The sequence below is a fragment of the Nicotiana tomentosiformis genome, chromosome 7, assembly GCF_000390325.3.
Source record: "Nicotiana tomentosiformis chromosome 7, ASM39032v3, whole genome shotgun sequence".
Lineage (NCBI taxonomy): Eukaryota > Viridiplantae > Streptophyta > Magnoliopsida > Solanales > Solanaceae > Nicotiana > Nicotiana tomentosiformis.
The window spans coordinates 59,429,143-59,454,686 of NC_090818.1; the positions used below are offsets into that span (position 1 = coordinate 59,429,143).

The 25,544-nt window shown below is 37.6% G+C and overlaps 1 protein-coding gene across 2 annotated transcripts; it reads right to left on the reverse strand.

Moving 5' to 3' along the window:
- Positions 1 to 3,573: 3,573 nt before the first annotated feature.
- Positions 3,574 to 19,369, reverse strand: LOC104084910 (regulator of nonsense transcripts UPF3-like). Of its 2 annotated transcripts, XM_009588868.4 has the most exons (12): positions 18,992 to 19,369; positions 16,716 to 16,822; positions 16,367 to 16,462; positions 16,179 to 16,277; positions 15,947 to 16,026; positions 14,905 to 15,015; positions 14,238 to 14,382; positions 8,578 to 8,651; positions 6,949 to 7,363; positions 6,411 to 6,520; positions 6,262 to 6,315; positions 3,574 to 4,247 (listed from the first exon to the last, which is right to left on the reverse strand). In XM_009588868.4, exons 1-11 carry the CDS (start codon positions 19,123 to 19,125, stop codon positions 6,277 to 6,279), a joined length of 1,410 nt encoding a protein of 469 aa, XP_009587163.1. In that variant the 5' UTR covers positions 19,126 to 19,369; the 3' UTR covers positions 3,574 to 4,247; positions 6,262 to 6,276. The 2 variants fall into 2 exon arrangements, with proteins under 2 accessions (XP_009587163.1, XP_070037691.1); XM_070181590.1 differs by lacking the exon at positions 6,262 to 6,315 and having other exon boundaries at positions 4,040 to 4,247.
- Between the last annotated feature and the right edge of the window lie 6,175 nt (positions 19,370 to 25,544).

Below are 25,544 nucleotides of genomic sequence, written 5' to 3' on the forward strand. Positions count from 1 at the left end.
ACAATGATAGATAGCAACTAAGTGCAACAACAAAAAGAAAGCAAGTACAGCCTCTCAGGACAATAATCACTCACTGGGCTCCCAGCCCTCAACACTCACACTCAATGGGTACCCGCACTCACTGGGGTGTACAGACTCCGGAGGGGCTCCTACAGCCCAAGCGCTATAATCTGCACGGACAACTCACGTGCTGCACAGACAACTCATGTGCCATAATATAAATATCTGGATTCTCACGGCTAACTCACGTGTTGCATGGCCAACTCATGTGCTATAGTATAATATAAGGATCCGCACGGCCAACTCACGTGTTGCACGGCCAACTCACGTGTTGTACGGCCAACTCACGTACTGCACAGCACGTGCTGTGGTATAATATCTCACAATCAGGCCCTCGGCCTCACTCAGTCATAAAGCTCTCCAGTCTCTCGGGCTCTCAACAATCATAAAATCAGCCCAAACAACAATGATATGATACATCAATAATGAACAATAAAGACTCGGATAAAATAATCAAGTAAGTGGTGACAGAGTACAAAACAACAATTTAAGCAGATAATTCAACATGTGCACGACCTTTATAAGTCCCAACAATACCAACATATAGCCTAAACATGGTTTCTAGTATGACTTATAGTCAAGTTTTCACAACACATAGAGAGCACATAACTATCAACAAGTTATTCAGCTTTACAGTTTCCACGGGTAGGACCAAGTCACAATCCCCTTGTTGCACGCTCACACGCCCGTCACCTAGCATGTGCGCCACCTTCAAAGTAATCACATGATACCAAATTCTGGAGTTTCATACCCTCAGAACCAGATTTAAAACTGTTACTTACCTCAGAGCGTGAAATTCTTTACACTACTATACCTTTGCCTCGCAAATCGGCCTTTGAATGCCTCGAATCTAGTCACAAATAATTCGTTTCAGTCAATAAAATTTATTGAAATTAATTCCATATGAAAATATAATTTTTTCCATAAAAATCCGAATTTTAACTTCAAAAATCGTCTGTGGGGCCCACATCTCGGAACTCGACAAATGTTACAAAATATGAACCCACATTCCACCACGAGTCTAACCATACCAAAATTACTAATTTCCGATAATAATTCGGCCCTCAAATCCTCAAATTTATCCAAGGGGGTTTTCAAACATTTTCAACTTAATTCACCAATTAAATGATAAAAACAACCATGGATTCGGGTAATTTAGCCAACATTGAGTTAAGAACAATTACCCCATTGTTTTCTCTGAAAATCTCCCAAATATCGCCTCAATCCGAGCTCCAAATCGTTAAAAATGGATAACTTAAAGTTTCTGTCCGAACCTCTCTTTTTCGCGAACGCGACAGGTCCCTCGCGTTCGCAAAGCACAACTCGACTGCCCACAAATTTAACCCTTCGCGAATGCGACTGTGGCTTCGCGAACGCGAAGCTTTACAAATCTTACCCTTCACGAACGCGATCACGGCTTCGCGAACGCGAAGCTTTACCAGCTCAGACCTTCGCAAACGCGTAGAACAAGGACCTGGGGTCCCCAATAGCCTCACTCCTCTTCGCGAACGCGACACCACTCACGCGTTCGCGATGCACACACATACCATACCTTCGCGTTCCCGTCCTCCCCTTCGCGAACGCGAAGAACAAAACCTCACACTCAGAAAATACTCTTCGCGAACGCGATGGTCTACTCGCGAACGCGAAAGAGAAAATCAGAAAAATGCAGCAACAGATATCAGCAATCTCACCAAGTCCAAAAATGATCCGTTAACCTTCCGAAACTCACCCGAGTCCCCCGGGACCTCAACCAAACATACTATCAAGTCCTAAAACATCATACGAACTTAGTCGAACCCTTAAATCATCTCAAACAACGTTAAAACCACGAATCATACCCCAATTCAAGCCTAATAAATTTTAAAATTTTAAGTTTCTACAAACGACTCTGGAACCTATCAAATCACGTCCAATTGACCTCAAATTTTACACACAAGTCATAAATGACATAACGGAGGTATTCTAAATTTTCAGAATCGGATTCCGACCCCGATATCAAAAAGTCAGCCCTCGGTCAAACTTTCCAAAATTTTAACTTTCGGCATTTCAAGCCTAATTCCACCACGGACCTCCAAATAATTTTTCGGACATGCTCCTAAGTCTAAAATCATCATACGGAACTATTGGAATCATTAAAATTCAAATTCGAGGTCGTTTACACATAAGTCCACATCCTGTCAACTTTTCTAACTTAAATTTTTAATTATGAGACTAAGTGTCCCATTTCATTCTGAATTCCTTCCGGACCCGAACCAACTACCCCGGCAAGTCATAAAATAATTGTAAAGCATAAATTGAGCATAAATAGGGGAGTGGGGTTATAATACTCAAAACGACCGGTCGGGTCGTTACACGTGGGCTTCAGCGAAATTATTATAGCAGAGGGGTATTTTCGTCCGGGCGGGTAAAAGTTTATTAAAGTAGTAGCTAAAGACTAAAGACATTTTAAACAGTGACTTAAAAGTAAATACATCTTTTATTACTGGCTAACTGTGCACATCCCCTCATATGTCACCGTAAAATAAAAACTTGCACGCAATATTTGGACAAAATATGACTCGCAATTTAAACGAGTTTACCTATTAGGAGATGTGACAAGTGCTATTTTAATATAAATGAGGTGCATATTTTGAATTCTATAAGGTCACTGAAATTTGAACTCTGTGCATTTCAATTCGATGGTGAGCTTTTGATCAATGGATTACCAACTTGGGACTAAATTAAACGCAATATTAACCATTTTTGAATAAAAATAATATCTATTTTGTAGTAAAGAGAGGATAATTTATAGCACAAAAAGCTACTCCATCAAGGCAATTATCAAACTTAAGTTCATTTATATCTTCGATTCCAAGCATCTATTAACTCCTTAAGTATTGCAAGTTCTAATATTATCCCCATCTAATCATAGAAATATTGTTCAACGGGGTTGAAGATTAGTTCCAACCCATCTATACTTAATCATTGAAACATTGTTACCGGGATTGAAGGTTGGCTCCGACCTATGAACAAAATGGAGCTAGTACTCAATTTTGGTATGTTCCACTTCTCTGCAAGGTGATCATACCATTAGCTGTGGACAACAAATACTTAGACTATTGAATTCCTAGTTCGAAATTAGAATACACTAAATTTCTGTTCCTATTTGAAGCACTTCACAGTCTTTGTTGGTGGCAAAATGAGACTTTAAACAAAAATTACTAGTGGGAGGCATCCACCGCAACTCTCTTTTCTAGGTGTGTTCCAAGTCTATTTATTGGAAAATTGGTCCGAATAGAGTTGCCTCTTAGTCAACTTTGCGCATTCAATGGAAACAAGTGTAAATTCATACTTTTTCAGTGGCTATGGACTTGAACAGATCGTTTCACATGAGAAAATCTTTCCCTCGATTGTTACCACACTAACAAAATATTGGAAACAAGTAGCCCTCAGCCTCGGGGTTCCTCTTGTTGGGAAGGGGAAGAACTGAAAGCAACTCAAGTAAATCGAATAAATGAAAAATTAACGACCTACAGAAATAAAATTGTTTAATATATAAACTGCACTATTATTTTGAACGGCTGGATGGATCAACACCAAAAAGCTCTTTCATTTTACCAACAAACCTTACCCTAGCACACCCCAACAGCACACAAGTAATGGGAATCCTATTGTTCAATGCTTCAGCACTTGGATTTTGCTTAGATTAACTAGCTAAAACAAGCCCTACCTCCAAAGTCGAGCCTAGAATTAATATGGGGTTATAGACATATGAATAAGTAGTGTGGGCACTTTCTGTGATCCCACATTTGTATTTACAGTTCAACAAAAGCTAAGTTGCCATCTAAGATACTATATTTTCTTGATTATCAGCCGAGTCAAAGGCAGGAACGAGGATATCCACAGCTCTGATGGTGAAAAGACGCCGTCACAAGGAACACCAGCCGAAAATTGTGGTGATATGTCAGTAATATGACTTTCTTCCCTCGTGCTCCTATTCCTGACCATCTTTGATTCAATATGATCAAAGATTAATTCTACGGTGAACACCAGTGCCTGTAGCACCCTGGTGTATCGAAGTTCCATTTGAGGTCTTTGAATGCACATCGTTGCTCTAGCAACCTTGCTCACACCTGTTCTGCCCAGCAAAGAGCCCAGCCACTATATCGTTGCATACTTGATATGGTAAACAACCAAGTATTTCACTGTAGAAAAATCAGATAATACAATTGAAGACATCAAAAAATGGTTAATTTCTCAATCAAACATAAAATGCATTAAAGTTATGCGAGTTTATTATAAAGTAGAAACACCAGATAATACTATTGAAGACTATCAAAAAATTGTAAACAACCAAACATATCAGACATTAAAGTTCTCGGTGTTCATTTTCAAAACAAGTGCAGCCATCTTTCTCTCTCTTCCCCCAACTAGGTCCTGTCCCTGCCCATGAGTTTTTTTTCCCTTTGTGGGGGTGGGGGTGGATGGCAGCTTTGCCTTGTTACTTGCCAATAAGATCTAGGTACCTAAATCAAACCAAGTGGCATGGAGGAATAGAAAGACGGAGATATGCGAAGAAAATATACAAAATTGCAATACTGACATTTTTGGTGACTATTGGAGTAACCAAGACAAGAAACACTCAACTTTTCAAACAAGGGCATCTTAGATTTATATTTGATAAAACCCACCAATGAGCCTAGTCTGGAATCCAACTATTTCTTTTCAGCCATAAGGGAAATGCATAACCGTCAAGAGTCAATGAGAAAGCATGACGCAAACAGTGTTATTAGAAACCATCATTTTGTTGCTTAAAACGACGAAAGATGCAAAGAGAGGGGTCATCGCCTCATGGGAGAAACAATGCACTTAACTTTATGAAGCACACACTACACATAGTGAGGTGCTAAGTAATTCTATAAGACCAACAACAACTATGCTCAGTCCCAAACAAGTTGGGATCGACTATATGAATCCTCACTTCTTCATTTAGCTCAACTCTCTATAAGACCCTTATAAAAAAATCCCTATAAGAAGCACTCGCTTCTTTGAATTCAGCTAAAGATGAAAAATAACAGATTTGCTGTTTGAGAAATAGGATTCTTTTCCACTTAAACTTCATCAGTCTCTTCGGTGATCCTGTCTGCTTCATCTTTCTCGAGTTTGCTAACACTTCTTCTTCTACTACTTACGTTTCTCTGCTTCTTTTGATTTGCTTCTTCCTTCTTGTTGTTCTTCAAACAATGTCTCTTTTTCTGTTACTTCTAGGATAGGGAGTCATCTTCTTATACTTCAGTTTCTGGGTTTCTCTCTTGCTTCTCCCTTCTACTCTCTTGGTACAATTATTAAAGCAATTACGATTATATATGATATTGATTATTACAAATGAAAATTAATTCTTTTAATGACGTTTGATTAAATTTGAAAAATTCACTCTGCCATTGAAGTTATCTTTCACTGTTCTTGTTGAAATTTTATTGGTTTACTTTGAATTATTGTATTAGTATTGTAGTTTTTGTGTAATGGATGCTCGAAATAACTGAATTTAATGGCAATTTAATGTTATTGGTACTAAAGACATTTTTTTCTGTAGTTCTGGTGAATTGTGCAATTCATCTGTGTGCTTTGCCACTTCTCACTTAAACCCCCACCTGGCCTTGTCAGTTTTTGCACTTTATTGCTTTTAAAAATATTGGTGGCAGATATGTTAATGCCAGTTAGGCCAACACCAACAAAATGTATAAAAGTACAAAGGAAACCAAATGTAACGGGGAAAAGTGTCAGTTTTCAACCCTGACACTAGTTACTGATGGATACAAGAAAAATGGGCCAGTAAATTCCATTACCCTGAGCTGCTTTAGACAAAGCCTCAAACTGCATTATAATCCAGGACACATCCATCACTCCTCACACATATTGTTGCCTAAGGATGAACACAAACTGCGCCTTTGTGTGTTCCAACAAAATGAAATTGCATGCTTAACCTAATAGACTGCACTTACCCCCAAAGAGATGGTCCCAGGCTTTCCAACCATCAAATTAAAAGAAGTAAATATCATAATACTTAATCCCTCTGTTAACCTTATATTTTAAGGTGTCAGCTATTTAGGAATGTGTAGTGGTGGGTGTCATGCATTCACTTCCTTTGCCGAATATGTCTGTGGAAGAAGAAAATTCAAGTAAACACAAAGTAAACACCACATGGACCAAGAAACTTACCATTAAATAACATAACTAAGAACCAGAACTTGACTTTTGAACCCACACTTGTTTCTGCATTTACATCATAGTCCATGCAAGCACATTAGTAAATGTACATAGTAAAAGCAGAGATAAGTACAAAATAAAACTTTAAAAAGAAACCAGACCTCAAGAGAATTGTAGGCAGAAGTACCTCCCCTTCTCACGGGTTTTCCTTCCCCAACAGAAGGTCCATCTGCATCCCTCAAACCACGACGACTACCATGTTTATAGTTACCTAGATTCATCAGAAACTTTTGAAGTAACCACAAAAGAACCAATAGCTACGAGACAAGAAAAAATTAAGCATAGTATTCATGTAGAACTCAGCACAATCATCTCATGGCCTAAAAACAAAACTATCCATTATCAGCAGAAGAATGAGAATTACGCCCACTTCGAATCAGTCTGAACTCACAGCCGTGCGCGCTTGGCACATCATTTTTCGCTTCTCCTTGACCCCCAGAAAAAAAGAGTACGATTTCAAGAGAAAAAACTGAACTAAAGGTAATCTTACATACAGTGAAATATTTAGCTACAATTACGAGGTAAGACGCATACACTCCTTTGAAATCATAAGAGTTTATTTTCCAATCAGAAGATTTTGAGAATGTATCCATCTGGAAAAAGGGCAAAACTAGTTATTAGTGATACAAGTGAACCAACCTTCAACAAAATCTCGCACTTGGGAAGATTGTTCATTACTGGCCTGTGAACTATCAGCACGGCGAAGAGGAGCCCAAACACCACGATCAGGCCTATCTCTATTCCTAGAACGTCTTTCTTGCTTCTCAATGTGGACAACATGCAAGTCATTTCCAGCGACCTTATCCTCATTAGCTCCACTAGTATCCTTCTGAAACAACTGCATACTTGGTGGCCGAGGAGGTCTCTTGTCCTTATCCTGTATTTGAAGCTCTGACTGAGATGCTGATTGATTCTGCCGAGCATCCTTGAGAAGAATACTTCTGATGATCTTGCCACTTGCCTCTTGGCGCTGGTTCTGTTTTGGAGCAGATGAACTAGGTGAATTCTTGAGAGTAGATGCCACATTCTGTTGAGCTAATGAACCACCAGAAACCTACACAGTTAAGAGAAACAAGACTATGTCCCAGATGGCAGACAAATTCGAACTGAAAGTATAACCTGAGAAAATATTGATGTGTTATACCTTGTAACACAAAGTTGCAAGTGAAAATAAACATCATTAAACAACTATGTAGAGGCAATAATCCTCTCTAACAGGGGAACCACAGCTTGCAGAATCTGATAATCACATCAAAATCCAGAAGCTTTAGAATGTCATGCCTCCAGACTTTCTCATTCAGGCAAGTAAACCCATAAAAGATATAGTACAATGTCTTGAACATCACTTTGTCTTTTTTACTTAATATAGAAGTTTACACCAAGTATTTCATCTTCCAGGGAACAATACCACGTGAAAGGCACCTTTTCTCTGTCAGGGTAATCCATATAATTTGGTAATAAATAGATTACTATATTAATATGGTTTCAGTACTACCTACGTACTGTTTTGCTACATATGAAATATAGAAAAGTTACCAGTTTCAAAAAAAAAAAATAGATTACTATATTACAGTCACCCAACGGGAAAGCGATCTACTCTTAGATTTTGTCACCTCAAAAATGAAGCAATTAAATCCATATAGGAAGAGGTTACAGCAAATTCTATGAACATATCGATCATAGCCGGTTCAAAAATTGTTGGTAACAAAGAATAAGAGCAACGACACAGCAGATGACTTCATTCATTCAAGCTAAATGGTATTAGCAATAGGTCTAAAAAATCTTCGAAAGATCTAGTATCTTTTGTCTCGGTCGCTTTACCAATAAAATGGAAACTGTTCTGCACATGCTATCATTTTACCTTGGTATAGAGAGGCAAAAGAGGTTACAAAAGATACTATATAGCAAGAGGTTACAGCAAATTCTATGAACATATCGATCATAGCCGGTTCAAAATTGTTGGTAACAAAGAATATGAGCAACGACACAGCAGATGACTTCATTCATTCAAGCTAAATGGTATTAGCAATAGGTCTAAAAAATCTTCCAAAGATCTAATATCTTTTGTCTCAGTTCGCTTTACCAATAAAATGGAAACTGTTCTCCCTTGGTATAGAGAGGCAAAAGAGTGTCAAGGCCCTTCAATGTTCCCTTCTCTTTCGTCCAAACCCCCCCCCCCCCCCCCAACACACACACACAAGGACCCTCCAAAAGATAGTTAAAAAAATAAAAGCTCACTCCTCCTGCTACTAAAGAAGTAAAACTTACATTAGGACCTTCTTTTTCCTTCCCCTTCAAGAGCAGGATTTTCTTCTTCCCACTATCAGCAGTTACAGAACGACCTGAAAAAGATTAGACAGCATTATAGGTACTTTAAACAAAATGTAACTTGTACAAGTAACAATGACAAGAATGGTGCAGGGGAGGACATTCTGATTATCTCCAAAATTAAATGATGAAAGCACAAGACCCTATGCAAGTAAAATATCTCTACAACAATCAAATAGACAATAATTCAACCAAACTTCACACTCTAAACTCCAACCAAGTGATAAGCATCCAAGACACCAGGTTGGCTTATAAGATAGAAAAGACACCGAGTCCGGAACTAAAATATTGTAAATTTTGACTCGAGACAAAAATAGGTGGAAAAAAATGTTGAGGACCATATTATATATAACGCATCTAAAACATGCGCTATACCTTAACGGTCAGTTACCCCGTTAAGGTGTAGCACATGTAATATATGCGCTATACTCGGTATTTGCAGCCATAATAATTGACTGCATAGCGCATCAATTATATGCGCTATGTACAAAGAGCTTCTATTTCCCTGTAGTGTAATGAGAATGACATAAGTTTGAGTCTAAAAGTCCACATCAAAGGATTCGGAAAGATATTTGTGATCACGTATTCATAAAAGTTGATCCAAAAGTCTAATAAGATGGTGTCATTTAACTTTTCATACACGTTTATCTCCCCCCCCCTCCCCCAAAACCCCCAACCCCAAAATAAACTTTTCTTGTTATTTTAACTGTCGTTCCATCAGAATTAGAGGGGGAAAATGATGTCCTGAGAAGATCCAGAACTTAAATTAGTGGGTCTTAAATTACATTGCACCTACTACTATTATGTGATAATAATGCTAACTTAACATATGTAAAGTTAAAAAACTGCTAATAGTAGTACTTTTGCACCCATTTCAATACATTGAATTCAGAGGGGTGGGTATTTGGATGGAGGAATTTAATTTTAATAATGCAGCTTGAGAAACATTCAAGAATTTATATATAGATAGAGAATAAGATAATGAAATTGAAAAATACGAAATATCAACTCATTGTGATGTTGAAGATATAATTAAGTAAATAAAAGTGTGTTTCTTTCTAACATCTTAAGTCACACACTTCAATATACTATCAGAGCAGAGTGAGGAGTGAGGTACTGAATTCAGTACCACCGCCATCCAATATCAAAAAGAATTTTCACGTGCTTCACTCATTAAAAAAAATCAAGCCCGCACTTAAGTAATCTCTCGACAATTTACGATCAACAAGATTGTCATCCACAGCTAGAACATGGGGTTCCTCAGATGAAACTGTTGAAGAAGATGCATAAAAATCCATTCTTTTCTTTTTTCTTCACTTGACAAAGTATAATAATAATAAAAGAAGGTAGAAGAACATGCAAGAAAATAGAGAAGAATCAAGAATGGAAGTATAAAGAAAAAGCAATGTGGTTTGTGGGTATTTAAAGGAAAAGAAAGATACTTGGAATTTCTTGGGAAGATGAAGAAAAAGATTTTGAAGAAGGTGGGGGTTGGGGTATGTTTATACATAGCGCATATAATTGATGCGCTATGCAGTCAATTATTATGGCTGTAAATACTGAGTATAGCGCATATATTACATGCGATATACCTTAACGGGGTAACTGGCCGTTAAGGTATAGCGCATGTTTTAGATGCATTATACATAATATGGTACTCAACACTTTTTTTCACCTATTTTTGTCTCTCGAGTCAAAATTTACAATATTTTGGTTTCGGACTCCAGGGGAGGATATTCTGATTATCTCCACAATTAAATGATGAAAGCACAAGACCTTATGCAAGTAAAATATCTCTACAACAATCAAATAGACAATAAATCAACCAAACTTCACACTCTAACCTCCAACCAAGTGATAAGCATCCAAGACACCAGGTTGGCTTATAAGATAGAAAAGACACCAGATATGCAGTGTAATTAGTAACTATATCAAGATATCCTTTCTCTTCTCAACTTAGACTTGGGTCTCCTACTTGTGTACATCCATCAGAAAATTTTGATAAAAACTTTTCTTGATAAGTATATTAAGTTGACAAAAACATAGAAAATTATCCATTAATCTCTTTTGTGAATGAAAAATACAAACAGCAGCTAGCTATGACCCAGAATTTTTTCATGCAACAGAACGACTCTTCCCATAAAGTACTACCTTGGCCCCGCCTTTTAGGTGAAAGGACAAAGACCCATTTTTGCATTCGGGGTTTTTCTAAGAGTTGTCCATGTTTTAAGAGAATAAAACTTTTAGTTACAAAGAAATAGTCAAATGCATAAAGGATTCAAGTTGTACGTCCAAATGATGCCAAATCTTGGGAATAATGTCGTACTGTGAAATAACAAAAGGAATTCTATGTGGGCCACCTTTTATTGCACTGTAGTTTTACTTCTGAACTATGGTCCTTGATGATTGCAGCGGTCAACCTTCAATGGGAACTTCCCCAGACATCAACAGAGACAATGGCGAGAAGGATATTGAATAAGTAGATACAAAGAAAAAGAAGTTGTAGAAACTCGCTCCTTTTTGGCGAGAAGGATATTGAATAAGTGGATACAAAGAAAAAGAAGCTATAGAAACTCGCTCCTTTTTGCTTTTTTGGGTCTTGAGAATGAGAAGAAATAGGAGTACTTTCGAAGGGCTAGAGCAACCATTTGTTGAGGGTCAAAATATTATCTTTTACTCCTTTGTTCCATTTATGTGGCACTCTTTCTTTTATAGCATGTTCCAGAAAAGAATGACACCTTTTCTATATTTAGAAGCTCTTTAACTGTAGACTTCCCATTTAACCCCTATTAACATCTTACAACCACAAAAATTAATGCCATGGCATGTTTTAGAAAACAAGATCTAAGGGTACTTTAGATATGTCCAATCAAGCACCACCATATAAGATGGTAAGGAGGGACTATTTCTTCTGTTAATTTTGGTGTAAAGTGGAAATACTAGCTTTTATTGAGAGTTGGCTATAATTTGGGAGGCTCAATGCACATGATCACTACACCTTTGTGAATATCATATCATCCCGGTGAAGTATAAATGAACTCTTTTGATTTACCAAAAAGATAAAGACAGAATGTTTCAGTTAGAGCTTCTCTGTATATCACACAAACCAAGCTCACACAAGTTTTATCTATCCAATCAAAAGCCAAGTCCAACAAAGTCAAATAGCTTGCATCTCTACTCATGTAGCATAGTATCCTCACTCGAGGCCAAGATCAGCTAGCTAACAAACAAAGAGAAATGCGTTTTGGCTTAGTTGATTATCCAACGAACATATCTCAAATAAAATTTTATAGAGTAATCACAAAGCCGGTAATTTTTGACAAAATTTTCACGTGCTTCACTCAGTAATCACAAAGCCGGTAATCTCTCCCCAGACTCCACGTGTGGGATGTTGTTGTTGTTAACAACAGCACTCAAAGATAAGGTTTCATATGACGTATACCAATTCAATAAAAAGCTAAAATCCAAAACTAAGATAACTAATCATAGCACAAATATTTGTGATATGGCAGGCCGGTTATGTGTTATCGTTCCCTACTCCTCTACCTTTTCTGGCTATCATTTGGCATTAACATCATAGAAGAAGTGACTTATATAAGGGGGGAGTCTTCCTCTGAAGTCTGAACATCAAGGAGGAGGAAGATTAGGTTGATCCTAACCGAATGATGATGAATTACTTCTGTGGCAGTACCCCAACAAGATTGAGAGAGGGCTCAGAAGAGAGGGCGCTACCCGGGTACATAAGTATTAGGTCCACCAGCGCACACAAGTATTCTCCTGTCTTTTTTATTTTGGAACACAAACCTTTATACACATTGATGCTTGTTTCTTTCAACATATTTGTTAAACTGATTAAAAAAAATCACAGAAAAGAAGATATATGATTGTCATAGTTCTTTGGCTTGTTAAGACTGAGCAAAATACTAAATATAGTTCAAGAAAATCAAAAGTCTCCGCGGCAGGTTAGTGTAGTTTATTTTCCTAAAAAAACCTCCAAGACACAAATAAAAAGCTTGGAGGTCTAGACACAGAAATTTTACCTCCTGATCCACCCCACCCCTGCCTTTCATACTCTTACACTACGGCCTGCTAGATCACCCTTGGGTTTTTTGTTAAGTTTCCTACATCCACGTTCTCCACTAGCAAAGCTATGACGCTGATCTAACTGCTTTTAGCAACAAAAAAAGTACCAGCAGTGCAGCTTCTTTACCTTTAATCTAAATCTCCTTAAAATGTGATCTCCCTTACACTTGTTATTCCTCTCAAATGCATTAACATAAGCAGTCATTAACATCACAAAATCCATATGTTTAATTATTCCTATAAAATATTAAGATAGAACATACTCTTCTCATCACAATTTAACGCCCCTAAAAGTGAACATTTTTTAATAAGTCATGTAAAGTGAACTTTTAATTCACACAGAAAAAGACTTCCCATGGAACCAAAGTTATACACTATTAAATCTGCTTCCACTTTTCTACTATTAGCAAAAAGAAAAATTGGTCCCCTGACTCTATCCTTTACTTTTCCCTTTTTATTCAGCAAGTAAACTTCTACTAGATATTCAGGATACAAATTTTGGGTTCCTGTACGGATAATCATGAATGTATCCTGCCAATATATCGGTGCACTCTACAAGTACTTTATTTATCCCTTACTGTAGTAAAGGTTGAAAATCTAGAATATATAAGTTCTACCACTAATTTGGAGTTCAAAGAAAATTTGCTTCCATTTTCCAATTACTGAGTTTCATCACATCAACATGGTCAAATAAGAAGAATTCCTTCTGCTTGGTTCAAAAGCTAGCGTTCCGGGAGAATCTAGTCATTTAGTAACTATCTCTGTAAAAGCAAGGGGTAAAGCTTCTGTGAAAGCTTCCCCCTCATGTAGTCGTCGGCCTTCCCCAGCCTCCCTTCGTCGCTTATGGCGAATCTGCGAGTTAATGAGCAAGTGAATGAACGAGCCATGGTCCTAAAAGAAAATGACCCTCTTTGTTTTCTTTTCTTCCTTTCCCCCGTCCTTTTTTTTTTGTTTTGGGGAGGGGGGTTATTTTGTCAGAAATAATTTAGCTAGTCCATTATATTCAGTCAAAACACCATTTTGATTGATAGACACCCTCACAGGACATCTCCCTCTACTAGATAGAAAAAGAATCACTTGAACGGGCAAATGCATTAGCTCACAAACACAGCCCATGGGGACCAAGTGCTTACCAGAAGATGTCTTACTTTGTTTTGGTCCTTCTCACGCAATTCAAGAATTGCAAAACATTCTACCCCCATTCTGCATCTATCCAATTCAATTAGTTTGTTTTTCACTGAAATATTAATACTTCATCATGTCAATATGGCAAAATAATTGAGACTTTCTTCAGCTTGGTTTAGGTCTTCCTTGTTGAGTGGCGCGGGTGGGGTTTTTTCATGCATGCTCCTTTTACAAGAAAGAGGTTAGATAATCTGTCATATTCAGTCAGAGCATTTGGACTGTTAAATGCTCCTCTAACCCCCAACCCCAAAACAAACAAACAAAAGATGTTAATATCAACTGTATTCTGTAGTAAATCTGTTAGAACTATGATAAAAAAAAATAAGACATACCAATTTCCCCTTCCACTAAATCAATCCCAGATCCAGGAGCAGAGGTTCCAGACTTGTCAGAGAGCTGCTGATCATCACGTTTTGGCACTAGAATGTATGATTTGTCCTTACCATTTCCAGCCTTAGAACTGTCCCGTAGAACATACTGCAGAACAAGGTGGTAATTCCGTAAGCAATCTAAGATAAGAGTTACTGACAACATGTCAATAAACAAAAAAATCCCCAACAAGTAGCAGTTTTATTGTCAATACCCAACATGAAAAGACAAAAACTAAACATGTGCATCTGCGCGTGTGTGTGCGTGTGTGTGCGCATAAGTTTATGACCAAACTAACAAATATCTGGTGCAAAAATTGAATAAAACATGCTTCCAGGCTGTTATAGAGAACAAGGAAACTAGCAATGAAAAGCTCAATTATAAGGCAAAGCTACAAAAAGGAAAAGCAGAGTAAGAGCGGTGAAGGACCAATACCATCCTCATGTACAAGCAGGCATATAGATCAAACCAGGTCAGGTTTTACAATGAGAGACAACTGAAAGCAGGTCAAGAGTAGAGAATGGTACACTTAGACAAGGCTAACTAGAAAGGCAAATTTATCATGTATAAAAAAGGCATGGACTAACCCCAGTAGTCCATGGCCATTAGTTTGGGAAGAAGAGCATGTACCATGGTCGTAGAAGTCCTCTTTTCAGAGCCTCGTTTAGATGCAGCTGAGCTAGGGGTTCTTGAGGATGTGCCACCAACCCTTTTGGTTGATCTTCCATTAGATAAAGATCTCTGACAAAAACCAAGTCCAATAAACTTGGTGTCATTTATTACTTGGGGGAAGTTGCTCAAAATAGTGATACAATAATTTCTTTTAATAAGACAAAAGAGACCATATTCAAAGAGAAATTGTAGAGAATGCAATGGAATCTTCTATATGAATACAAAGTAAGCAAAGGAAGACTGATGAAGGAACTTTAAGAAGAAAAAGACTGAAGATTAGTCCTCAAATCAGCTTCTGAAGCATTTATAGATAAAGTAATAATATTTTAATATAGAAGGACAAAAAACACCCGTATAAAGAAGTATCAGCTTCACAAGAACGTAACACAATCTTTACCACAAGATGCAATTCAACTATATATAGTTCTTCCAACTATTTGTCCCCTATACATCAATTACCATCTATTAATACCATCCACAATGGTACATAATTCACCCTCAAAACTTCAGTTCCTTATATAAAAGAATTCATTAATAAAAACGCCAGATTAACAGGGACATTTTATTTAGTGAATAAGGAAGGTTAGAAGCTCATTCTGGTAAAATATCCACAAATAACAAAACCTTATTTACCAACAGGTAGCTCAAAGTGGAATATGTACAGCTTCTTCAATTCTTTGAGCATAGATCTCATAACTGAAACAGAAAGATAAAAGAAAAAGAGGAGGTTCCCAATATAAAAATCCACTTCAGACCAACTGATGAAACTTTTTTCTCGGTTGCTCGCGTCCTCAAGTCAGTCAACAAAGATAAACACAAACTAGTTTAATGACATGGAAGAATTAATATTTTCCCATATCTCTTTTTCACAACAGATAAAAGCATGGAGCACCTACAAGTAGAAAGCTGCACCTCGACAAAAACAGACAGCAACTAGTTCTTTGCTAGTAAAGTTTGAAAATCCCAACATTAGGAATTTCGAAACAGGAAAGTTTCCTACCCGAGCTCCACTCTTCGCAGCTCTTTTCTGACGTATATAATCCATTAATGGAGTAACTATAGGAGCATCCTTTGCTGAGCCTGAAATACAGAAATAAGTGGAACTTCAATTTCAAACAACATGCACTCCACCTTCATGTTTTGCTGTCCAACAACTCTCATTTTGATAAATAAGATCTCCATTTGATGCACAACGAGAGTAGGACAAATGTTCTAGAGATGTTCTAACTGACCAGCTCGTTCAGCCTCTTTTCTCTCCAATTGTATCTCAGCACTTGGAAGATTCTCAACAGGCTTTGCAAGAAATTCAAGGAACTCCAGATATTCAGGATCTACAAGTGCATCAACAAAATTAACATAACTGTAGACAAGATAGAGATAGCACGTACGTCACATGCAATCAGCTCATCAACTTTAATACCTTTCAGTATGGTCGCTTCACGGGCATCCTTCTTGGACCAGTGCTTTGGAACACGCTGTGAAGGAGCATACTCGACAATTGTTTTGAACTGAGTGCCTAATATAGACATTCCCGGGAGATAAAAATAATAATTTTCCAATCAAAAGATTAGATCACTACGCAAGATAGATCGAGCAGGAACCAGAAAAGAAATAGTGCAACACATAATAGTGTGTGACAACCAAAGGGACCAAAGAGACACCCAATAGCAAAAGCTGAACCAAAATAAATAAACAAATAAATCATTTTCAAATTTCATCTTGATGGAAGGAATGCCCAATCGATCTCTTGTAACTGCGCTTGAGCTTACCTTTCTCATTCACAAACACGTGTCCATCAAAGAACTCAGCGAACTCAATAACATCTTCTGTATTTCTAAAGTCAATATAGACTCTTGAATAGCTTTGATGCTTCAGGCTGCAGAAGAAATTTTTAGCATAGAAGTGTCAACAACGCCAATGTTGAGGAAAATGAATCAAACTATACCAGTCTAAAGTAAGTATATTCATGTTTCAAACATACCATACTTGCACAATTATCAGCTTTTTAGGTGGAGAGGGCTATCAATCATTTCCCGAGACATTATAGAATAGAGGAAAGGAAATCTTTGTTTTTTATGAGAAAGGTCAAGAAAAGGAAATCTTTGTTAAATAATAGAAAAAAGGCAAAAACTAAGCAAAAAAATCTGACCAGTTTCGGACTTTATGCAAATAAAACCATGCATAAAAGTTTTTCTGAATAGGAATAAAACCATCCATAATATTTTTTTCTTAGCAAAATGGGAAAGACTTCATTAATAACAAAAATACTCCGGACCCCAAAAAAATAACATACAATACCGCATACACAAATCTGAGGCAAAAGCTAAAGTGATACTGGACACGGCACGGAGAGCTCTAATTCAAACACAAACTACAGATACGCAGCCATCGAGCTGTTATAAATGTAAACCTAACTTGCTGTCCCTTCCCTGGAGAACTAGTTGGATACACAGAAAATGGATAAATCATGAAGCTCCATACTTGTAGGTACCAAGAACATTGCACTTTGTTCAAATCATTTCACAAAAAGAGAAGACTACAACAATATACTTTTTTATAACTGCAATATCCAAGCCAACTTGCGCACCTCGATTATTCCAACATGTACATGCTATTTTCCCCAAAGCAAGTACCAGATAATTTTGTCCATCAAGGCTTAGGCAGATGAGACAAATCACTAAATGTCTTTTGTCTCTGTTATAAATTCGAACCCTGGACTCACATTGGTTTTCACCAACTTCACGGAGGCTACACCTTTTTGTGCAATGCCAAACAACATACTTAGACTCCATACAAAACACTGGAGTATACAATGACACATGAACACAGTTCCTAGCCTAAAAGAACAACTCAATGCAACTCATTTCCTTTTGAAGCAAAAAACCTATGGATAAGCCACAAAAATTTCTTTTTTTAAATTTTATTTTTTTATACAGTGGTGTAGTCAATTGCACACACCTCGACTAATTTACCGAGCATTTGTTACCTCTTATCAGCACAGCTACCGGGTAATTCTATCAATAAAGGCTTAGGCAGATGGAAAGAAATCACCTAGTGTTTTGAACCCTAATCTTCCAGGATCTTTCCCCCACTTCATTGACCACTAGGTTACACCCTCGGGAGCAAATGGTTTTTTATTCTAAGGCTTGAACCTGAGACATTTGGTAAGGAACTAAGGATAGAGAATCCCAACCATCTCTCCATAACACTGGTACCCACATTATTTAAATTTCATAAAGTGAAAAGATAATATTATATAAAAACAAGATTTTGCTAATAACACCATGGCATAGTACGTTAGCACCATATTGATTTCCTTTCCTTTTAATACCCCTCACTATCTCATCAATACCAGGGGGTTTCAGGCATTCCTTTAAAATAAGTACCACCTTACTCTTTCTACCCCCTTCTGTGGAGAAGGAACATTTCAAGATATGTGTTTCTAATGGGCATTAAAAAGATGGCTATGGTGAAACACAAAGCAAAGCATAATTTTGTAAACACGAGCAAGTATGTCAATTATTGAATGCTACTACATCAATACCCCCCCCCCCCCCCTTTTTTTTTCCCTAGTGCTGGATCAAATAAACTCTTACATTTCTTAATAAATATGAAAAAAAATGAAACACTCCAGAAATACTGAACTTCATCTGACACATAAGTCACAGCAACAAGTATCCACAATCACAAGCTTAAGGAATTAATAGCACTAAGATAAAGCATAATAAAGGGAAACTGGAAAAAATATAAAAAAAATAATATAAAGTCACAAGCAATATCCAAAAGTAAAGAGTTACTACTATAAGTACCACAATAAATAGACAAATCACATAAATATCAGTTATTTGCTGTAGAAAAGAAACCAGACAAAATACAAAATATATAAAAAATAATAATAAAGCTGCCAAGCAATATAAATAACGATTACAGAAGATATTGTAGTCAGAAACCACATACTTACAAATACAAAAACATAATTTTGTATACAGTACACAAATACATAAAATTAAAAAAATTCTTAATTGCTATTTATGGAAACCCTAACCTCGTCTTGCCAGGGCGAAAAGTGAACCAGTTGTACCGACCAGCGAAGCGAGAATCAACCTGCTCGAGAAGCGTGGACTGAGAAAGCGTCGGCGGCAAGTGCCGCACAACGACTTTGGTTCGCCGATTCTTCATGCGACACTATAATACCCTAGGTAAATATCCAAATAATATCCAATCTAGTGAAATTTGCATAAAATATTAACTGAAAATTGTCAACGAATCACATCTTTCCCCTCTTAATCACAGTCGATCGATGAAATTCGTGTGCGCTAATTTCCAATTCCACGCGAAATGTCCGTGCATGAGATTGCTAGAGAGAGTGGAAAAGGGAAATTTCTTTTAGAGAGAGAAAGGGGCGTAAAATTACTAGCGTGACGAGAGAGGATTTTGCAAAGGAATTTTGTATTTTATATTTGTACATTACATGTATACAAGTACGTATATGCACGCTCTTGTTGTGACGTGTTGTACGTATATACAATTTGCAAGAAGTTTTGCAAATTGTGTTTGGATGACTTTTTGCAAAAAATAATTACGTACAATAACAAAACAATAATCTAATTATATTTGGTTGACCTCTAGAGTCTGATTGGATGGACATATCGTAATCGGATTTGGTGTTCGGCCTAGTAATACACGATGGAATAATTACATAGATTTAAGGCAGAATACATAAAATAACACCTAAATTTGTACTCAAATCCTCTTACATAGGAGTTGAGTTGATTACGGGGATATTTTGACACACCAAACCTTTCAAATGCATATTTATGACACACCACTTTTGTATTTGACCACTCTTTTCATTTTCAAATAAGTGTATATTACGCACTAATGAGATGACGACACGTGTATTAACTTAAGAAAAATAAAAAAATATTTAAAAATAAAGAAAACTATTAAAAATACTCCTATTCTTCTTCTTCCCAAGCACGGACTCCACCATCGCCCCGCCGTGAACCCCCGATCACCGAAAATCCCTCTCACTTTTTGACAAAGACATGCTTTACATGCTTCATTTTCCATGTGCATCAAAACAGGAAGAAAATTCCTCTCTCACCACCCAATTAACTCTCCACCACCATGAAATCCTTACTCAGCCAATGCTTTGCCACCTATCCTCCATAGTCATCGCTCGGCACCACCATACTCCTCTGAAGAAAATATTTCCAAATTGGCACGTTTCGCGCGTTGTAAGGCCTCAAAAAATTTCACCCAAAAATCGGAGTTTCGTGATGTCGAGGTAGACTTATGCGTTGATGATTGTAGAGATTCTTTGCGGCGTTCGGACTTCTTGGGTTGAACAGTGCATTGGGGAGTTGAAGAAAATTTTTGGAAGTGCAGGGCGTTTCTGCGAACTGCAGATCTGCCGCAGACTGAAGCAGAAATCTGGGCAAATTTTCGAGCCATTATGCGGTCCAGTATGCGGCCGCATAATCATTTCGCGGGCCGCACAACCCATCGCAGATCCGCATGAAAATTTTCGGAGGGGAGTTCTGGGGCACATTATGCGACCGCAGAATTGGTCTGCGGACCGCAGACTGGTCGCAGAGTGAGGCAGAAGTGCCCAGTTCCGGAGGGCCATTATGCTGTCCATTTTGCGGACCTCAGAAGCATTATGCGGTCGCATATGCGATCGCAGATCTGTGTCGGGGCTTCATTTTTCTAAATTTTTTTTACCCGATCCTATTTTGATTAAAAACCCTTGGGGCTCGTTTTGAAGGAAAAAACCTGTCATTTTAGAGAGAAGAAGGGAGTGTTCTATAGAGAGAGAAGTAAGCCCCAAGTGCTTTGTTCATCAACATCTTGTTCAAGCTTTAAAATTCAACAAGAAATCTCATAAGCTTTTCATACAAGAGGTAAGGTTCTAGCCCTAGTCTTCAATTTCGAGTTTAGGTAGAAGACGGGTAATTGGGAGTATATTTCTTGGGTATGAGAGTTGTTATTTATGCATGTATGTAGCTATGAGGATGGTGGGGAGGTAATTGAACTAGTATGAATAAACACTTTGTATTTAATTAGTTGTGGAGTGAAGAAAATCTTGTGGAAGAACCTTGTAATCAAATTTGCACATCTAGTGTTTGATAAAATGCTCAAATGAGCTGAAACCATGAATATCTTCCTAATTTGTGTTCAATTTTGCTACGTCTCTAAATAGATCAAAGTTGCTAGGATTTTCCGAATAGTGTAGTGAATTAAGGAAAGCTCAAAGGGTATGAAGGCTAAACACTTTTTATAGTATTGGAATTCCCGTGTTCTTACAAAACTCCATCGTGTGAAGTTCGAATATGGAACATTATTGATGTGGGGTATTCAAACTAGTAAAATTGATTTCCGATTGGCATAATGTATCAGAACCCTCGTGTGTTAATGATTCTCTATTTTTGACTTAATTATGTTATACCCTTTTGGGGAAAAAGATCTTGTATGAAATTAATGTGATTAAACACTTATTTCTCATATGATGAAACCTTATGAACCTACTCTTGCTAAGGCCAAAGGTACTAAATGGTTGATTTGAAAGAGAACTCTTTTGTACCAACTATTATCGTTTTGGGAATCCGAAGTGTGGCATTGTGAATACACCTCAACCAGCATATATTGGGGTAAGGCGGCAGGGCCGCTTTGTGTAGAGTTGTGGTATTGTGATATTGTGAATACACCTCCACCCGCATACATTGGAGTGAGGCGGCAGGGCCGCTTTGTGTAGAGTTTGTGGTATTGTGAATACACCTCTACCCGCATACATTGGAGTGAGGTGGCAGGGCCGCTTTGTGTAGAGTTTCTAATATTGTGATTGTACCTCCACCCGCATACCTTGGGGTAAGGCGGCATGGCCGCTTTGTATAAAGGTAGTTGTAGAGGATCCCCGACTTAAGAATTTATAAATGTTATTGAAAGCTCTTAATAAATTTGCGATGGCTTTAACGGCTAACTAAGCCTTTTATTGTTACCATGATTCATCATATCCATGTTGTATTTTCTAGTCCTTGCATAGGTATTTGGTTTTTATACTAGTACTATTCGACATGTACTAACGTCCCTTTTTTCGAGGGCGCTGCATCTTTAATGGAGGCAGGTGATTCCACAACGGAGGGCATTGGCCATTGAAAGCGGTACACTCTCTTCCCGGTTGGCTTGGTGAGCCCCACTTCATTTCGGGGTCATGCATCTTTTGTTGTATGTGTATTATGTTTTGAGGTATAGCCGGAGCCTTATTGCCGGTACTATCATTGTACTCTTTTGTATTTATTAGAGGTTCCGTAGACATGGTGTGGGTTGTGTATTGGTATTGGGAAGGTCAAGATGTAATGTCGTATGTGTATTACATATTCCACTTCAACTATGAAAGTGTATGTATTTTGAGACTTTATAAATGAAGTAACAAATGGTGATAGAATTAGTGTTGTTCATGAACCCTCTTGGTGTGAATTAATGAAGTTTACCTTCTTTTTATTTATGGGTGAGTTGGGTAGAAGGAAATATAGCAGGCTTGCTCGGCCGGATTATCTCGGTTGAGCGCCGGTCGCGCTCCCCGAGGTCGGGGCGCGCAGCCGTCAACTATACTACTAAGCACAAAATTCCCCCACCGACAACCATTCTTCATTACCTATCCTTGAATCCACATCCACTTCCTCCATTTAAATCTACATTTTCGTTCGCAGTCCCTACTTCACCATCATCACATTAATGCTAGAACAAAGTTAAAGGAACCAACCCACTACCTCAAGTAGTCAGAATAAACCACAAAAAGATGGTAAAGGTCTGATACATTTTGAGGCCAAGATATTTGATTTTTTCAGATTTTTTAAGTGGAGTTTTTGAGAAGAAAGAATGGAAGGAAATATAGGAGAAAATGTAGAATAAAATGGATAGGATGGAATGTTTTCTGGTGGGATTTTAGAGAAACAATAAACGGATTTTCGTTTCTCCATTGTTGTTGGAGAGTTGTTTGCTTGTGCTTGACAAAGAAGATGACGATTAAAAAAAATAAAAAAATAAAGAATAAAAAATGGACATGTGGCATATCAAAATTCAAAATTCACTCACCTTTTTTGTGTGAAAAGCACGCGCATGCCACGTCATAAAAGTAGTGTATCATAGACACACATCTGAAAGGTTTGAGTATATAAAAATATTTCCGTGATGAAAATGTGTGTAATGGGAATTGTGGTACAAGTTCAGGTGGTATTTTATATATTCATTTGTTTGTTTGCGATTATGTAATTTCATGTGTCATATTTGGTTGTACAAATTTAATTATATAATTAAATATTTTTTGACTTTAAAATAAAGTTAACAATAAAATTAAATAAACTCTTTTTAGATGGATTTTTGACAAATATATGTGTATATAAGAAATAATAAATTTTATTTATTACTAGGTATTAAAAATATGGATGGAGCAGGGGAATTTTTAAAAATCATGCTAGAAATTTGTAACGACCTGATAGATTGTTTTGAGTTTTAGCTCTCTGTTCCATTTTGTGCTACCTTGAATAGCTTAATTTGATGATTTATGACTTGCATGCGTGGTCCGTTTTGATTTCCTGAAAGTTTAAATATGTTTTTACAAAGAAAACTTGATTTTGAAACCTTAGTTTGTTAGAGTTGACCACAATCAACATTATTGGTAAATAACCTCGGATCGGTATTTTGATAATTCCGGTAGGTTCGTACGATGATTTGGGACTTTTACACATGTTTGGTTGGGGTCCCGGGTGACGCGAGGTCGTTTCGATGCTTATTGTGGAAGTTGAAAAAATGAGTTTACGAACTTTGAAATCTTTGAGTTTGATGTGTGATTCTTGATTCTTGATGTTATTTTGATGTTTTGAATTTCCGAGCGAGTTCGTATGAGGTTTATATACTTGTTTGGATGTTTGGAGTGGGGGCCCGAGGGGCTCGGGTGAGTTTTGGATTGGTTTCTGAGTGTTTTGGAAATATTTGGTATTGTAGTCATCGCAATTGCGATGAGCTGCTCGTAATTGCGAAGAGGACCTCGCATTTGCGAAGTGTGGAAGGGGCAGGTTAGCTTCGCAATTGCGAAGCTAGAGTCGCATTTGCGACCTTCGCAATTGCGAACTAGGTGTCGTATTTGCGACTTCTAAGCTTAGGGGGCATTATCGCATTTGCGAACACTGGTTCGCATTTGCAAGCTGTACAATTGCGAACCCTGCGGCTAGGTAAAAATAGAGGATTGCAGGATTACCTCGTTTTATTCCATTTTTGAGACCTAGACGTTGTGGGAGACGATTTTTGAAGAGAATTGTCTTCCCAACTCAAGGATTAGTAGCTTTAACTTATCTTTGATCAATTTTCATAGATTTTCAACCTTAAATTTAGATTTTCATAGAGTAGAATCGGGGTTAGGTAGAAGCTTATGATTTGATATTTTTGAGATTTAGACCTCGATTTGAGGTCAGATCTCGAAATAAATTACATATTTAGACCTGGGAGTGAATGTATAATCGGGATTTGGTCTTGATTTCGAATTTCGTCCAAGTGCGGTTGACTTTTTATTTACTTTTCTAAATATGTTAAAGATCGGACCTTTTTTATACTATGTTAGTTTCTAAAGCTTGTTTTGACTTATTTAAATGTTAATTGGCTAGATTCGAGTGGTTTGGAGGCTTGTTGTCACACCCCAACCTAGGTAGGGCATGGTCGGCACCCGGTGTTGTACTAGCCTAAGCGAACCCACTCTGCAACTCTTAATGCTGGACGTAACCCAGAACGTACATAGGCTGACTTGGCCGAACTCTATCGTACTATAAGTTATCATGACCTACATGGTCGCAACTCATAATATATCATAGGCGGGCAAGCGTCGTATCAGCTAGCCATCATACGCAAAACATCAATACATGTTCGAGCCGAGGAGGCCACTATGAGTATCAATACCGGACAATCCAAAAGGAAAACATAAACGAGGGCCGAAATTCTACTGACATACTATACATACTGAACTTGTTCCTATAAAAGCCTCTAAGAGTATTTGACATCAAACATAATCGGGACAGGGCCCTGACCTACCCATAAGTATGTAGCAAAACTCTGATACCATGACCTCTAGACTCGACTGCACTCCGAATAAAATGGAATCTTACCGATCCTCCGCTGAAGATCAATCCCGTCTACTGTGAGGGCTCGTCAAACCGATTACCTGCACCTGCAGGCATGAAATACAGCGCCCCAGCAATGGGATGTCAATACAACAAACTGTACCAAGTATGTATGGCAGAAAATAATATATAAAGTCGAAAACTAAATAACATGAACGAATACAGTAGAATATCTGCTGCAAGATAAGAACAAGAGTGGACTTACCACGTACTCTCGATCATCTTACCAGATCACAATCGCTTGGACCGCTTGGTCCGTCTCTCTAACTACACAACTTGTACTGTCATAGTACTCTGAACTATCTCTAATGACTGCATTGATGATCTTTTACTACATCGTCATCTATTCATACAAAGTGAACATAAAGTGGTTCTTATGCATATCAAGGAAAACCGTCCGTAAGGTGCACTACAACCATAAGTGTC

Bases quoted from the DNA above. Each gene is read 5' to 3' on its own strand.
- LOC104084910 (XM_009588868.4), bottom strand. From the start codon at position 19,125: ATGAAGAATCGGCGAACCAAAGTCGTTGTGCGGCACTTGCCGCCGACG. The intron at 16,027-16,178 runs GTCAGTTAGAAC...TCTGTATTTCAG, and splicing joins AAAAGAGGCTGAACGAGCTG to GCTCAGCAAAGGATGCTCCT. The intron at 8,652-14,237 runs GTATGTCTTATT...AATCTTTTTCAG, and splicing joins TTTAGTGGAAGGGGAAATTG to GTCGTTCTGTAACTGCTGAT.